Below are 16,185 nucleotides of genomic sequence, written 5' to 3'. Positions count from 1 at the left end.
CGAATCATAATTCGTGACGAGCGTTGAGGAGAAGAACGGGAGAGTGAGAGGGAGAGAGTAAAAGAGAGGGAAAGAGCGGGAAAGAGCGAAATGAACGGAGTCAGCAACGTGGGGGAAGAAGGGAAAGTCACTCCGTGAGCACCGCGAGAGTCGCTATATACTCTGTGAGTCAGTAGGGCTTGCGGTACCTCCGCATGGTTGGTTGGTTGGTTGGTTGGTTGGTTGGTTTGGTCTTCGCCTGCCGGCTGCCACCGTTACAAAGTCTATGGCATCTGCACGATGCGATGCACCGTCGTCTTCTTCTCCTTCTCCTTCTCCTTTTCCTCCTTCTTCTTTTGCTTCTTCGCTCAGCTGCAACAGCGCTGAACGGAATTTCCATAATCTAACTGTAATTCTTCTCTCAGTATACGGCCGATGTGCCTTCGTATTCGTGTATATTTACTACTCCACAGATGTTGTCGAGGTGTGGGATCGGCACTTGGGTACCGGGTATCCTCGTACCCGTGGATAACACACACGCATGGTTCTACGTGAACGGCGGATGCCACTGAACAGGGGAACCTGCAAAGTGCGATTAACTCACGCAGCAAAGGCAAAAGTGTCTCGAACATTACTATAGTTCTAACTTCATACGCGAAAAACCGGTTGTAGATGGTTTTTTCAGCAAATCTGCACTAAAGTGCTGCGCAAAACCACTTTTCAGTACTTTAACATGAATATCATATATACGATTTTGTTTTTTTTTCTTTTTTGTTCGTCACAATCGTCATCCCGAATTGCGTATTTGTTACCAAATACTTTTACACCGACAATGAGTACACGTTTCAAAATAACCTTGTGCCTGCACCTTGAGATTAAGCACTATAGAAGTCGTTTTGGTGCTAATGCTTGTAGTGGTTTACGTGACATTTTACAGAGGATTCATTCTCCTTTGTCCGAATGGATCGTAAAATTACAAATTTTAGGTACACGTCCTGTACTGAGTACCGACAGAAAAAAATCAACAGCTTCTTTTCGTTAGAGAGTAACATAATACATTCTTTGTGTAACATATTGGAGGCTACAGATTGCTGGGTTCGGGGTTCCCCGAAGTACAGCCACGTTACTCGAAGGGTTGGTGTTTCGTACATCCACCTGCAGTTTGGGATGAAAAGGATTCGAAAGTCTTGCGTTACTTTTTTTCTTACTAATCCTTGGATTTCGTCCCATTCCAAAGAATGCCGAGGATCTACGGCACGCTGTACTTAAGGTCATGGTGAAAAAAATCTACCTTTCAACTCGCACGATACCTTAAAGAGTTCTCTTGACGCTTTACGACGAAACGAAAAATATAATGGAACAATAATCTGTACCGATTTTAAAAGAACTTGGAAAAATACTTTCACTGCCGTGTCAAGTGCCAGAATCTTGTCAGCTGGATGCTGCCAAAAATACTTTCCTTCCAATTATCTACAGATCTCTGAGGTGTTCAGGATCTCTCTCTGTTTAAGCCGTGATAATCGGGAATAATTTTTTCACACTAAGCCATAGAAAAAAATGAGACACGGGTTTGCTCGTAGATCCCTTTCTCGTCAAACTCCTTTCATCGATATTATATGAAATTGGCAAATATGCAGCTAAACAGTCGATCAATTGAACTATTTTCTGCATCTGCATCACGGGAAGTGTGGAAGACCAAATTTTCCATTGATCTCAAAAGCTCGAAAATTCTATCTTTCATACGGAGGCCAAGAGATAAGATAAGGCCTCTTCATAACACAGCGTTTGTGAAACTGGTTGAATATACGCTTCCTTTCTCAGTGTATATGGCTGATGATTATTTTCTGACCAACATATACCTACGACGTTACACACATTATACGCATCAAAATTATGATCCAACTATCGGGACTAGAAAAATGAAGAAATAGAAATATGCGTGGTAAAAGAATTATAGTATAACTTATTCACACTTGCTGTAGTAAATCTGTATCTTTACTACTCTTGATCTTTATTGTTGACCGAGTTAAGCGGTTCGTTGATCTTACTTTTCAATCTCAATGTGCATAAGCTTATAAAAATAATTTTTCAAACAGGACAAATAAATACATTTTTTAGTTCGAATCTGCACCATGAGCTACATGGATATTCACATTTCAGTTCATCAATGCCACTGCAGAAGCTCGATTATCCGTGGCAACGAATAATTAGCGTTAAAATTTATTTCTATGAGGTTTACCAATACAGAGGAATCGTGCCTGCAGAACTGGTGAACGAGAATACCGGGTGTAAACTGAATTCAATTTTTAAGAACCAAAGTCTACGATTTCTACTCTAAAAGCGTAGATTACGAGAAAGTCGAATAATATATACACTTTGTTGAGGCTCTTAAAGTCGGTATAAAATTTCCCCCACAGGGCTGAGAATCACGTTCAAACCTTCCAGGCAAAATGTCCCGGGGTCGGAGATATTCACGTAGCCAGTCATCCTTGAACCATCTTCCGTTGTCATTCAGGCACCCTGGAAGGTGGTTAGAAAAAAGAAGAAACTACGAGTGAAAAATAGCTGTTCCCACAGCCGCACACTAGGTGCAGCTAGCCTGAGCGAAGGCTCTGATAAGTCCTTGGAGCTGCAAGGATACACTTCGCGCTGTTCCCCTGACCTCAAACGTCCAATTGCAGCGGTAATAGCCGTTGTATCGTCTTATGCGAATTAATTATTGTCCGTAGGTATACACCGTGTACTCCTCGTCCTGATTTTGGAGGAAAAGCTGGGGCGGCTGGAGGCTAAGGTTCGCCAGAAGCGGATCGTCAAAACACTTTCACACGCGAGATATTGGTACAGAGCTCCGCATCCGCGGTACGTAAATGATCTTCGCGCCTGACTCAGTTTGGAAGGTGAAAGTTTCACAGTTATCAAACATCGGGTTGGCCTAGACCGTAAGAATCTGCAGTAATCGTGTGCCGGGTACCGCGGGGGCCGCGGAGGCACGAGTCTGACGTTTTCAACTCCGCCACTTTCTCTTTTAATGATATATTTCTCAAGATTTGTTTTCCGTCTACCCGTAGCCGGCTATTCTGTGCCCAGGAAGTGTTCTCGCGAATTAACCGAGCCGCAATTTCTAGTCTAGTTACTCCCTGCATCAGACTTCAAATACACCAGGCACAACGTATCTGATCGATTTCCGTATCTTACACGCGGTGAAATTGCAACTTGCTTTTGCAAACTGTGTTATATACATGTGCAAACGAATAAACGAAGCAAAGGACGTATAGCTGCTACCAGAAGACATCCGCTTATGTCACTTTCGTCGTCTAACCTTTGGATTTTTATGTGTAGGATCAGCTGTGCACATTCTTAATTCTGACAATTTTTACTCACGATTCACTCCTAGAAGAAGAGATAACTGCAACGAGCAGCCATTCGCCAACTCAACAATTCTTGTACAAGTCATTCTGCGCCTTCATGCCCATTCACGTGGCCAAAATATTTTCCCTTATTATAGCAACTGATGCACGAAATTTTCTATTGAATTAACGCTCGGGGATGAAATCGAGGAAATACGATAATGATGCACGACTTAAAAAAGTACCAACTGATCTCTACAGTAAATACCCAAAATATGACAATTTCGAGAATCACGTGATCGGAAGTGGCAGATTTTCAATAGAAATTACTGCTAAACTAGAATAATTTTGGCTCCAATTTATAGCAAAGGATCATTGGTTCTGTGGCTGTTTGTCAACCGCTGAATCAACGTGCGGAAAGCGTTGAGAAAGAAAGCGAAAATATATAAGTATAGGCGCTTTTCTTGTTAATAACATTTCAAGCAAAAAACGACTCTTACTTTCGACTATCGCCACTAAATTCACTGGCTGAAAGATGTAAAAGTTGGTTCGTTGTCGCGTGATATAGCGGAGGCAGAAATAAGCACTTTTTAATATCCTCTCTGGAAGACCTTCTGCACGATGGACTGTAAAGAGAGTATTAATTACTTTATTTTCATGGGACTGAGCGGAGTAAAAGTGAAGTCAATTTAACGATGACCAAAGGTTTTGACTAAGTATAATGCAAATAGAATATTTTTACACGACATATAATGCATGACAGAGTATTTTTCTTTTTAAATAACACATATATAGTAGATTTCGCTGCAACAACTGTAACAGCAAATACTATTTAAAATTATATGACGTAATCAAGTATTTTTACGTTATGCAGTTGTTTCAACTTGTATTATATACTTTCGTGTCTAGCTGTGTCAATAATTCGGGAATTCGTGTCAACAAGTGAAAATGTCGTTGCCGTATTTGACCCTGCAAGTTCAATAGTGGTTATACCTCGTGTATACAAATTATCTGTAATCGATAAACATTCGGTGTTATACAGGTGAAAACAACTGTATTTAGACCGACCATTAGCGATGTTTTTGTGTTATCCTAATCAACTACAAGGATGATACATCTTATGATTCAACCATCAGAAGGAATAACAAAACATGATTTGTCAGTTCAAAATAACCTGGGCAGTTCTACGTAGTATAAACCACGCAGATTAAAACTCTATAGTTACAATGGCCAATGCAAATTTGATACAGAACGTCAACTGAGGATCCATAGCTGTAATAATGAAAATGAACGCGAACCCTGTCTAAGAAATGGGCATTTCTCCGAATACCAGTAAAATTCCATAAAATTTCCAGGTTTGTCAGAATCTAAAAATTAGCTTGCCCTGATATTTTGCCAGTTTTAGTAAAACCTAAATCGTTCAACTTATTACCTCTATATTCACTTCAAATTCAATTCGAACTTGAGAAAAAATATCACGTACAAAAAAAAAAAAATCAGTTTAACCCAATTTGTTTTCTCGACGAAAAAAACAAACTCGTTACCTCGAAAAAAAACAAAAAAAAACAGAAAAACTATTTCCAATTCCCATGACAGAAAACTGATATTTTCAGTCTTTTCCATAACCAAATCAATCATCCTCTGAGAGTTTCAGATTTTCCAGGTGTGTGGCGACCCTGGAATACATTTATTTTTGCGGCCAATTTTTCTGGGTTCGCAGGATACAGTGCGTAAGAGTTCTGCGGCACGGTTGTCTCTGACGAAGTGACGGGTAGCTCCCGGATCGCTGCACTCGCGATCGCCGTCGTTGTACCTACTCCTAGTCGTAATATTATTTCCGCAGCACCGCTCGACCCCGCGGTGGTTCTGCGGCTCGCCTGGGAAACATTGACAAACTAATACGAACATAACCTCTAAACACGAGGATAGGTTTCCCCACTGGGTCTCTCCGCGGGTCTACGAGGAGGGTTCCACTTCCACCGCCGCGCTGCTTCACGACGGAGCGCCGTTGTTGGCGGCCGCTGCCCCAGTCGTCGCCCTACTTTAACCAAGCCAACTCTCGGCGCGCTTCTATATTCCACGACTTGGCCGTGCGAAAATGATTTGAAATTCGACGAGATCGGTCAGGACGCAGTCGTATTACCGCCGAGGGATATTCGACCGCGAGAAGCTTTCGGTCCGGTTCAACGCCCAGTTTCCGACTTCCGGGCGGCGGCCGGAAGAGAACATTTGGAATTAATTTCTACCAGTGTTTTCACGAACCCTTTCGTTTCTTTCACGCTTTTTTCTTTCACCCGCGGATGTTTGAACTGCAATTTGAACCGGGATTTTTTTTAAAACAAGTCCACTGCTGCGTTCGCTCGACGAGGATATTCGTGATTCGCGTCGGTGGCGGGAAAGGAGGAAATCCAAGGAATTCGACTTGGATCGGTGATTGATTACAACCTCACGTATCGATCGTTTCAACACGGAAGATTCCCACCGTTCGTCATTCATTTATACGACACTCGACCGGTGATCTTGGTATTTACCTTGCGCTCCGACGACATTGGAGACTTCGCATAGCAGTCGAGAGGCGGAGGCCGTTCATTCATTTCTCACCCTCCTGCCATCCTAAAGGACACTTTCGGAGCGAAAGGTGCAAGAGTGCTGCGCGGTATCAAGATGTACGGTGTGATGACAAACGACGCTGTGATTTTGCGGTGAAAACGCAAAGCGCATCGGATAAGCGCCGACGAAATCTGCGCTGGATAGCGCTGAGAATTTTAAAAGAACACGGAGGGTATATACATGCGTATTGTATACACACGCACACACATACGATCGAATGAAAGTGATGTTTACGTGAAATGACTTGAAAACGATATTTCCTGGAAGTTGCTCCGTACGACGCTCTTCGCTTTGACACCGGGCTTCTCGAAGAAGTAGAAAGTGAGCCAACGGCCACGAGGCTTGGTAGAAGGAGACGGAGGAGAAGGAGAAAGAGGACGAAGAAGATGACCAGCGGCTCGTCGACTCGCGATCAGTGGGCCACGCGAGGAACCGTTACAGGAGTTGCGTGAGAGCGACGAGGATGGATAACACAGGATACAACGTGTACTGTTAGAACAAAAGGCTTGCAGCCTGATTTCGATTCCCAGGCCGTTTCATTAAGGACATCACTTGAAAGGATCGTAACAAGGCAAAAGACTATACAAGGAAAGGAAAAATAATTTCCTACAGCTGTTTCGCACTGTGCCCCCTCACTCTGGATGATTTAATTAGCATCGCTTGCTGCTTGTGAATCGGATTGAAAACTAAAGCAACAGCGAAACACGGAAGACGTAACGATGAAAATCGAAAGGGCGTATAAAGCCGGCGATTTTGTGATAGTTTTTTTGTGGGGCTGAAAAAGAAGAGTGACTAAACTAAAAGGTGTAGGAAATAAAAAATAGAAAAGAGCTACCGAGAGCTGCTCGAATAGTAACTATTTTATAACAAATGAGGAACGAGCATACGAGTAAGTGTCTGAGAAAACGGACGAAACGCCGGCGCTGGAGATAGTAGCCTTCTGTTTCCCTCGAGTCCTTTTCGGCAGTGATAGAGTGAGCGGCACCTGTTGCACAAGTGACGAGAGTGACTTCCTCGATAACGTATAGATACCTACACCGTACAGTTCCTATAACGTATCAGTTTTGCTTCGCCTCGTGACTTCAAAGACTGTTGAGTCGTGATTTTTTCACCGTCTTCCGAGATTTTTATATATCCCTGTATTGATCGCTTCTGTAAAGGATACACGGTTGAATATCGCAGTGCCTGGTCGCATCTCGAGATCGCTTCATCTGTCCGAAAGGAGCAATTTTTGTTTCTTGGATGTCCGGTTTTGAGAAATGTAAGTGCCTATTCTATACCATCAAATACATACAATATTACTAAATTCAATATGCAAATCTGCAAAACAAATTCCCGGCTATCGCCAGCTCTGATGCCTGTACATTCTGCTCAACGGAATCCTAGATACGTGCGTGAGAGCCTCGCGTAAAATCGATTCCATCCAATTATTACACCCGGGCGTATGCCCATTTCTGACTATCAACATCATCGGTTAATTTCGACGAGTATAATATTTTTCGCGGTTATATGAGTGAGGAGATGAAACGAGAAATAAATAAAACTAGTCCTTTTGTTTAAATTTGCCAGGCCGGTGATGTGGGCGAAGTAAAAAAAAAAACTATATGACTTTTAAAAATAATAGCAATAAATATGTCGTCGTGGCGCGGATGTACGCAAACGAATCAGCACGTGCCATGGTCGCTCCTCGAAAGGTCTAGGTCGCGAGGCTTCTCGCATGGCCATCGCGTCCATATTTTAGGCCTTGAAAAATGCAAGAATTCATTTGCCAACAAGCATGCCAATATTCGCCTAGCGACACCGCAAGGCAATTTGCCGTCAAAATTCACGGGCACACATGTTTCGTTACACAATACATTACACCTGTGGAAGAGATGCTTTTATTTCTCACGCTGCCCAGCTAATGCCCGATCAATTTTTCGTAATATTAGGTTTTGCTTTTCTCCCCCTCTTGCGAATTTGTCTTTATAATTGTATACAGCTTTTTTAAGTGACTGTATAGGTTATTAGCTCGTATTAGTTGACATTATTTAATCTCGCAACGTTATTGATTTCCCGTTTTTCCCCTAAACGCACGTACTTCGGGCTCTGTTCGATCTCTCCCTTGCCTGTAAGACAATTAGAGCCAAAGGGGAGCAAGGGATAGTGGCGAAGCCGTTTCCAAATACGTGCAGTGTGAGGGTGGGGAGGGGGGCGGGGGGAGAACAAGTTATAATTTTGAATAAACAGTGATACGATTTCATTAAATCGAAGCCGTAACTTTCACTCGTAAAACTTAAACACGGCTGTATAATCCGTAGATGCACGAACGCGAGAAGGCGGAATATTTTCAATGTTAACAATTCAGCAATTATACAGGTTTTGCCAAAGTATGGAAATATTCACTTTCAGAATCGAGTATAATATTCTTGGCTTCCTACAACGTAAGTAATCCTACGTTCGATCGTGCAGTTTACAGTTTAATTGCGAGGAAAGGTGCTTTCGACGTGAGATAAACTTTCACCAAATCCACTTACTTGTGCGCTGCTGAATTCTTATCAACTTGTAATAGTAGCGAATCCTTCCTACGCGAAATGCTCACGTGACGTTCGAGTTCCACAAGCTTGGCTTGCGGCACTCGGTCTTCGCACTGCGCATGTCCACGACGTTGCCGATGACGAGGTTGGCGTAGGTCGCGTGCAAAGTCGTCGTCGGACGGCGGGCAGGACGTAGTGCACGTCTGCAGTTACGTCGTATCGCGAATCGCAAGTGATTCTCAGATCGCGTAGGTAAACCTTCATGCATCCGCAGGCATGCATGTTGCCCAGAACTTACCGGACGCAATTTATCGCAACGGTAACCTTCGATCGGAAAAATCCAATGTCCCCGGTCTTGATTTACAAAAGAGTGTGCATTCCGTGGCATGTAATAATCGATAATCGAACACGCCTGATGTTGGTCGGTAGAACTTTTCGAACTCTGACGAGATATGAAAAAAATCTTAATGCAATAATGGTATAAGGAATGTTATTCAATGTCGCAAAGAGCGAGCAAAAGATAAGAAACTAATTCAGAGGCAGCGTATAATACGCCTACTTCTTGGCAGTAATTTCATCGGCGGAATAATTTAACGATCGTTGGTTAAAGGCGAGAAGAAGAAGAAAAAAAATACGAGTAAAGTGGAAGTGCAATTACTCGTAGAACTTGATATACTTTCATTTTTAATTGTTATCATTATTGTTTGTTAGCTTATATGTACGCTTGATATTGACGCAAAACCTTCAATGTTGACGGATATTTTATTTGAATGCACTCGCGTCTTTCGGAGCTTGGGGCGAATTCTGTCTCATATCTACTTCCGCGGCGAGTGAAAAAGCGGAATGACGGAGGCGGTGATGAATAATTGAGACAGTGATTTTACCAGGACAAATCACGGCATCGTAAGGACACTCAATACCGACGTTATGAATATCCTTGCACCGAGTGATCTCACCCGACCCTGACAGACGGTCATTGCAGACACACGGAGAGCTCAAGTACGGAGGGATAAAAAGAAAAAGAGATAAATGAGCAAGAGACATGGAAAATCTTGGGAAAGAGCTACAGGAGGATACTTATTGTATTTCTAAGTAGAGACACAAGGTGAAATCTTGAGAGGATACGATGAGGAATCGACCGGATATTCGTCCATGCTCAAGCTTCGGCAAATATTTCTTGTTGTCCGTAATTCCGCTGCAGTTTCTAATCTTGTGTAGAATAATATTATCCTGTATACCTCCTGTACTTACATATATACACGACCTACCGCAATTTTGCACTCAACCTCGGTACGATTGGTGCAGTTGCCTCGTATTAGATACTGGAATATTTTATTTTATTTTCCACCTCAATTATAATAACATGGCAGCTGTGGGGAAATCCTTGAAACTTGTAATTAACGTTTGCGATACGCGATAGCAGCGTAGATACCTGTGTCTCTCTCTCTCTCTCTCTCTGCGCATGTTGATTGAACGCAGTATTCGCTAGAATTTTCAGTGAGATTTAACGATAACAAAGCCTACGCCTTTGAATTCTTAGGTAAAAATTGACCCTTTTTTTTTTGGTTTTGAATAAAAAATTTAATTACCATATAAATCGCATATTTTTGTATCGCAGTGCTTGTCAATTTCCTTCAAGTTAATAACCAACGTGTACTCTGATGCAACATTAGGAAGCCATGGTGACTAACATGCGACGTGATAAACAGAGCTTGTCCACGTTACGACTCTTCTACGCGTCGCCCGATGTTTTTTTTATTGTATATTTTTTATTTTTATACGGCTATGCATATGTATTTTTTTCCCTCTAATCAGAATTAGTGAACTATCGACTAGAAGGACCTTAACATTTGAAAATTATTGACGGACCCAACCTTGAATGATACGAAAAAAATGCTAACTGTTTTGCTGATGGCTAACGTGGCGAGTCGCGGAAACTGTTTAGAATAGGTGACCGTCAAATTCCAACCGTGAGTTTTAAGGCGCGCAAAGTTTAACGTGAATGCCTTAAATTTCGTCATCTACCTAGCCAAATTCCTATGCCGGAGGCGAGAGTAATCTCTTGACAGATATTAGTCACCGCTCGTTAGAATAACGACGTTCGCTGAACTTTATCGAGATTCATGTTGCGCACACCACCTGCGAATTGAACCAAATGTTTCATATTAGTAAAACTGATGAATTTATTTGCAAATTTTTTTCTCGAATGTTCGACGCGGCTTTCTGCAACACTTTATACATACAAATATATTCAGTATATTATACCGCAGGTGCGAAAGTATTACAAGAGCTGTGAAACTGTTGGATTTGGAAAATAAAAAAGCAAAGATAACCGATAAGCCAGCTCATTCTACAATTTATGAACAACTTTGACGTGCCTTGTTTGTTTTTTTCTTCTTTTTTTTTGTCGTCTTCATCTCCTTGGAGCCTCTCTGACAAACGATAATAACCCACCCAAGTCGACGAAAACATAGTTTGTGATGTCAAACTTGTCAGACAAGCACTAAAGATTAAATATACTGAATCTATAAAAATTTGAATATCGATAAATTTTTCTAACAGATAGGTAAGTATTTCAGACGACTTATCGTTTTCCCTACCAATAAAGTTGGCGCTTTTTTTCTTCCGCTGACGTAATTTGTTGATAAAAATATGGTAGATTTACTTAAGTACAAAACACTGGTGCACCAGCCTGTGGTTTTCTTTACGAGAAGATTATATTTTTTAAGTCGTTAAAACTATCTATTGATGAATCAACGCCTCACTACGTTAAAAGTATCATGTCTAACAACTTCCTGAATATATAATAAAGTTTTTTGTTGTCAATTGTATGTATTGAGGAAGAACTAGAGGATCACGGAATTTTTTTTCAATATTTGTCGTGCAGAGTTGTGAGCTGATATTTTACGGTTTTTATCAAAGATTTCTGTAGGACTTGGGAATATCTTTGTAGTATAGAAAATGGCTTATTAATTGCGGAAAATTGCGAAACTGTCGGCATTGCCAGGTTTCATCTGAATTTTGAAACTTTTCGTGGAGAGATTTCGTCCAGCTTATTCTCGACCGTTGCCTTGTTGTGCCTTTAATTACCGCCAAACAATTGTGAGTAGGTAACTGCGTTCCAGATGTGCAGCGCTGTTGCGTGAGACGTTCGTTTAGTAGCCTTGCGGCACAGCATTAGAGATAACTCTTATCTCGAAGATAACTGTAAATGACGAATTTTTTTGTCCTGATTTCCGTAACTTTTTCACCGAGGAACGTCTAAATAACCGGTTCATTGTATGAGATCAATGAAGCTATAATGCTTTTCAACATACGTTCGTCGACGCAGCGCACAGGTTCATCGCACACAAAGTCCAATGCCGTGCATCGCAGCGTTATATGCGATAACAACGCTGCCGTTACCTTCTATGAATAGCCAGTGTATGTTAGCCATCAGCTTTGACAGTGTCGTTCACGCAACGTTGCTGTTCGAATCTGATCCCTGCAAGTGTTGGTTGACCGCAATTTTTTTTTTACCAACTTCCGTGATACGCTGCAAACGACCTAAAGCCCCGAAGGTGAATATAATTGTCGATTGCTTGTATTTTCGTATTGGGTCTGAAGTCGGGATCGAAGTTTCTACAATTATGTCTTGTTTTCTTCTACAAATGCAGGAGCTCTTGACGTTTTTAAGAACCTTTTCCTCACAGGTCCCGTCGTCCCAACCATCGTTTTATTTACACTATAAAATCCACGAGCGGGCTTCCGATGCAGCAATTCGTGCGTACTTTGCGAGGTTTTTATTACACATTGCGAAAGTATATACATGTACAGATATATACGCATTTCGATACTTATTTTTTCGACATACAAACGTACAGCGTTATTGCAGGGAGGTATGTCGACACGAAGGCGGATAAAAAAAACTTTCAAACGATAAATCGGGTACGAATTATACAAGGTGGAAAAAAAGAGGCAAAAATACGTGGTTTATATTCACGCGCAATGCGTGTATGGAACTTACCAAAGGTGAAATCACCGATCCTCGGTTGGATAAATTAAAATCTTATTCGACGAAAAGGTGCGAGAGTATATTTCACCGCGTGACAACGACAAGTTTCGCATCCTTTGCAGGATTGCGTAACATCGTAAATCGGAGGATTCAATTCTGTTAAACACCGCTTGCATCTTTTTCCAATCTGCTTGGACATTCGTAAGTCGCGTGATAACTGCAGGAGATTCAAGATGCAGGATGCAGGATCTTCTCTCTTCGTCAACCCAATCGTATTCTCGCTAAACCCTGCGAGATACGTTCAGCTATGACTAGATTTACGGCGTACATAGCTAACAAACACATAGGAAAATGGTAAAGTGTGCGAAGTGTGCACGGTGTGCACGGTGTGATTGACATTCGTAAGTGTGCCATGGCCAGTTGCCGTTGCACTGCCTACGACGCGATACTGGCTCTGTTCTCATCCGTGGTATAAATTTATATACATATATGCTGATATATGCCGTAGGTATCTTGCGTGTCTACGTACGTCGTACATGGCCAAGAACACCAAGCGTTGGTCCTCTTGCGCGGCTCTATTTGCAAGGAATCGTGAATTGTATTTCCGGTACGCTTGAAATTTTACAGTCTGTAGCAGCTATATCTAACATTCTTGGATACGCAATGTGTATAATAAAGCAATAGCACAGTATGTGCATCATATATTTTCACTCGTAGACCAAGGAGTCATCGGATTTTTGGACTCAAGCCAATTGCTATATTCGTATATGTATACCTGTAAGAGCAACAGTTGACTGTTGCTTAGTCACGGAGAAAATATTGATACACATATTCTTCCGGGGCGACAGTTATGCGAGTACCAATCCTGGCTGAAGACAATCGTACAGTGCACGTGTCAGAAATGTGGAAGAAAAAAAAATCCAAAAAATTATGACTCTTTGAAGATCGCAATGTGGGAAAAATAAGCTTTTACGATTATCTAGTACCTACATATGTATATTCATCTTTGCAACTGACCGCGTAAACAAGTCTCGCTATCTTTCTCTTATTTCAACGTATAATAAAATTTCGTTCGATTATATTAAACGAGTAACGCAGGTTCAAGAGTTGTTGACCTTGATCAAAAGTGCGAAAAAAAATTGAAGGAAAAACAAGAAAAAGAAAAAAAACTATCCAGCTCTCGGAAACTGGTAAATTTCCGTCGATACGTAAAGTCGAAAAGTCATTGTAAAATTATTGGATTAATCTACGGAGAGACGAAACGAATTATCAGCAGAGCTGAACGACTCCGCTCTCCACTCTCCACTCTCCATTTCCCCTTCTCTTTGTGGTTCCTCCTCCTTCTCCGACGTCCGAATCTCCCGCTACACAGCCGGAGTCGCATCTTTTTTCGGAACTTTCATCCGCAATAAACTTTCGTTACTTTCTTCGGTTAAAAGTGAAACACTCGAAAATCCAGTTACCCGCGGCCCCGCGTCAATCGAGAACGAGAACGGTGCAGAATCGCCGGAAGTTTATATATACCTACTATCTGCAGGCGGTGTTCCGGTACGAGATAATCCTCGATATCGCGCGAAAAACCGCGAGAGGTATGACAGAGAAGGGGGCGGTGGATTCCCCTCCAACAAGGTTAACCAACTCGCTTCTCGTAAGTCTGCCTCGTAACTGTCGTCCAGTTTTTAGGTGGGCGGATGCTATTCCTAAGACAGAATAAGCGGCTACCGCTGCTGCAACAGCAGCCGAAAACTCCGCGGTTTCTTCGAATAATAACCAACAAGACAGCGACCAAGACGAGAAGAACATTGAGCGATGAAATTTCCCCGCATTATGTGTTTTTATTTTTGGAACGTTGGGAAGTCCGATGATCGTTGAAATATTCGACGATATTCCAGACGCTTCGAAGTCGGATCATCATCAAGTTATCACGAATATCTATGTCATTGTCTGACTTAGTATGAAGTAAAACTGATTTACTCACGCGGATTTCTTTTTATCGCGGTTCAACAGCAGGTTCGAAATTTTCGAAAGGGATCCTTAAACGTGCCGCGACTCTTTCAGACCATCGCGATTTCGGTACCGTCATCGGCTCTCTCACAGTCTTTGCAAGTGGTACCGATAAATGGTGCGAGCGCCGCTTGCGGTTCGCCAGTGAAAGCGACGCGGGCCTTTTGGCATTGAGCTCAGGATTGGAGGACCAGCGACGGTATCGAGGTCATCGTTTCCACCACCCGGTTCCCACCGCGTGGCCCCAACCTGACTGGACGCCAAAAACTGAACGAGGAGTCTCCGGTTGGCGCCCTCCAGGGCTCGAACGCTGAGCGAATTAGCACGCGTATTCATCGCCGACTGCTACCAAGATCACCGGAGGTCGTCAAGCAGCGGGTAGTTGGCGTCGGAATCACCCTGAGCCGTTTATCGGTCTGCAGAACAGGTGACGTCGCAGCGCTTTGCTGGCGATCTCTTCGCCTGTGCCAAGTCGTCGCTTGAGTTTTGTGCGAGACTTTATCGAGAGTGGAAGCCACACCTGCTGAGGCCAGACGCTCCGGCATTTATCGCGCGAAGAACTTTCCCCGGTGATTAATTGTCGCACGCTTACCGCAGAAGTCACCTACTTGTTATTTCGTTTCGTACCTTCTAATCAACGTACACATCGCGGAACTCAGTGACCGGATATGTTTAAGTTATATACGCCTTATTCTCGCAGTGTGGATATGAAAATGAGGAAAAGTGACAAAGTAAATGCGATATTGTGGAATAATTTTATCGCCGGGTTGATGTTTATTTGGAAAACTTTATTCAACATTAGACGAACGTGTTTCGAAGGTCTTTGTAATATAGGACAGAAACGACTGTCTTAAACGTGTCGATGTATAATGATGTGGTGAAGAGTGGCGCGTAGAACGCTTTTTAACTTATAATACCGGAGTGCTGGTAATAAATATCGTTTAATCAAGAAAAACGGAGTAAAAAATGAACTAAAGAAAGAAAAAAAAACCAATGGATTTATTTGGATAAAGGTGTCTTAAAATGTGTGCAAAGATGAGCGTCCTCCAAGGCAGACATTTAGGTACGGAAGTATTCAATTTTTTTTAACTTTCTAAATAATTACTCGGAGCAACGGAATCCTTTTTTGCCTTAACAAGCACTCAACGGTTTCGAAGTTCGGAGGGGAGTACTTACCGCAGGTCATTAACACCATGACACGATTTCAACACTCCTGCATGGTTCGCTGGGTGCAAATTACAATTGCGAATTACCGGTATAGATAAACCGACCCGCCGTATATATTCTTTCTTCAGCTCTCAAGTACATACCATACATACGTATACATGCTTCTAGGGTATCTACATCGTGCATGTATACATTATCTGTCGCTGCATATGTATACATGCATTACATGACGCATTATGCAGACGTGCGTACGTGCGGTTAGGTATATTGTTCAAAGTTTTGATTATAAGGGTAATTTTCAACTTCTACACGCTTCCGCCACCTGACGGATTGAATGCAGTTGCGAATATCGGACGACTCTGCAATTCCCTATAGTATTCCCATGGGCTTAGGCCTGCACCATATCAATTACGGATAACGCCAGATTTTCGCAACAAATAACCCGACTCAGCCAAGTCGACGATTCTTCCGTGATTCTAAATTTCTAAATTTGCGATTCTCGGATCGACGGAATAGCTGGAGAAGGCGATTAGGTATGTACCAATGCTTCGAACCGGTGTTGAGACAT

The 16,185-nt window shown here is 42.3% G+C and overlaps 1 protein-coding gene across 4 annotated transcripts in view; it reads left to right on the top strand.

The window, feature by feature from the left end:
- LOC124407009 (hormone receptor 4) overlaps positions 1-16,185 on the top strand; it is a 109,398-nt gene that overhangs the window by 76,785 nt on the left and 16,428 nt on the right. The window contains exon 1 of one of the 4 annotated variants that reach the window (XM_046882778.1): positions 6,670-7,197. The exons of 1 other annotated variant lie outside the window; for it this stretch is intronic. Coding sequence is in view for 2 of the 3 variants with exons in the window: in XM_046882777.1 (XP_046738733.1) it covers positions 15,474-15,513 (40 nt within the window). In the remaining variant the exon portion in view is untranslated. Of the gene's footprint in view, positions 1-6,669; positions 7,198-14,777; positions 15,514-16,185 lie in introns of those variants that run through there. 2 more of the 4 variants (XM_046882777.1, XM_046882776.1) reach the window with 2 other exon arrangements.

The sequence above is a fragment of the Diprion similis genome, chromosome 6 (genome assembly GCF_021155765.1).
Source record: "Diprion similis isolate iyDipSimi1 chromosome 6, iyDipSimi1.1, whole genome shotgun sequence".
Taxonomy (NCBI): Eukaryota; Metazoa; Arthropoda; class Insecta; order Hymenoptera; family Diprionidae; genus Diprion; species Diprion similis.
This window is presented reverse-complemented; position numbering and strand designations above follow the sequence as displayed.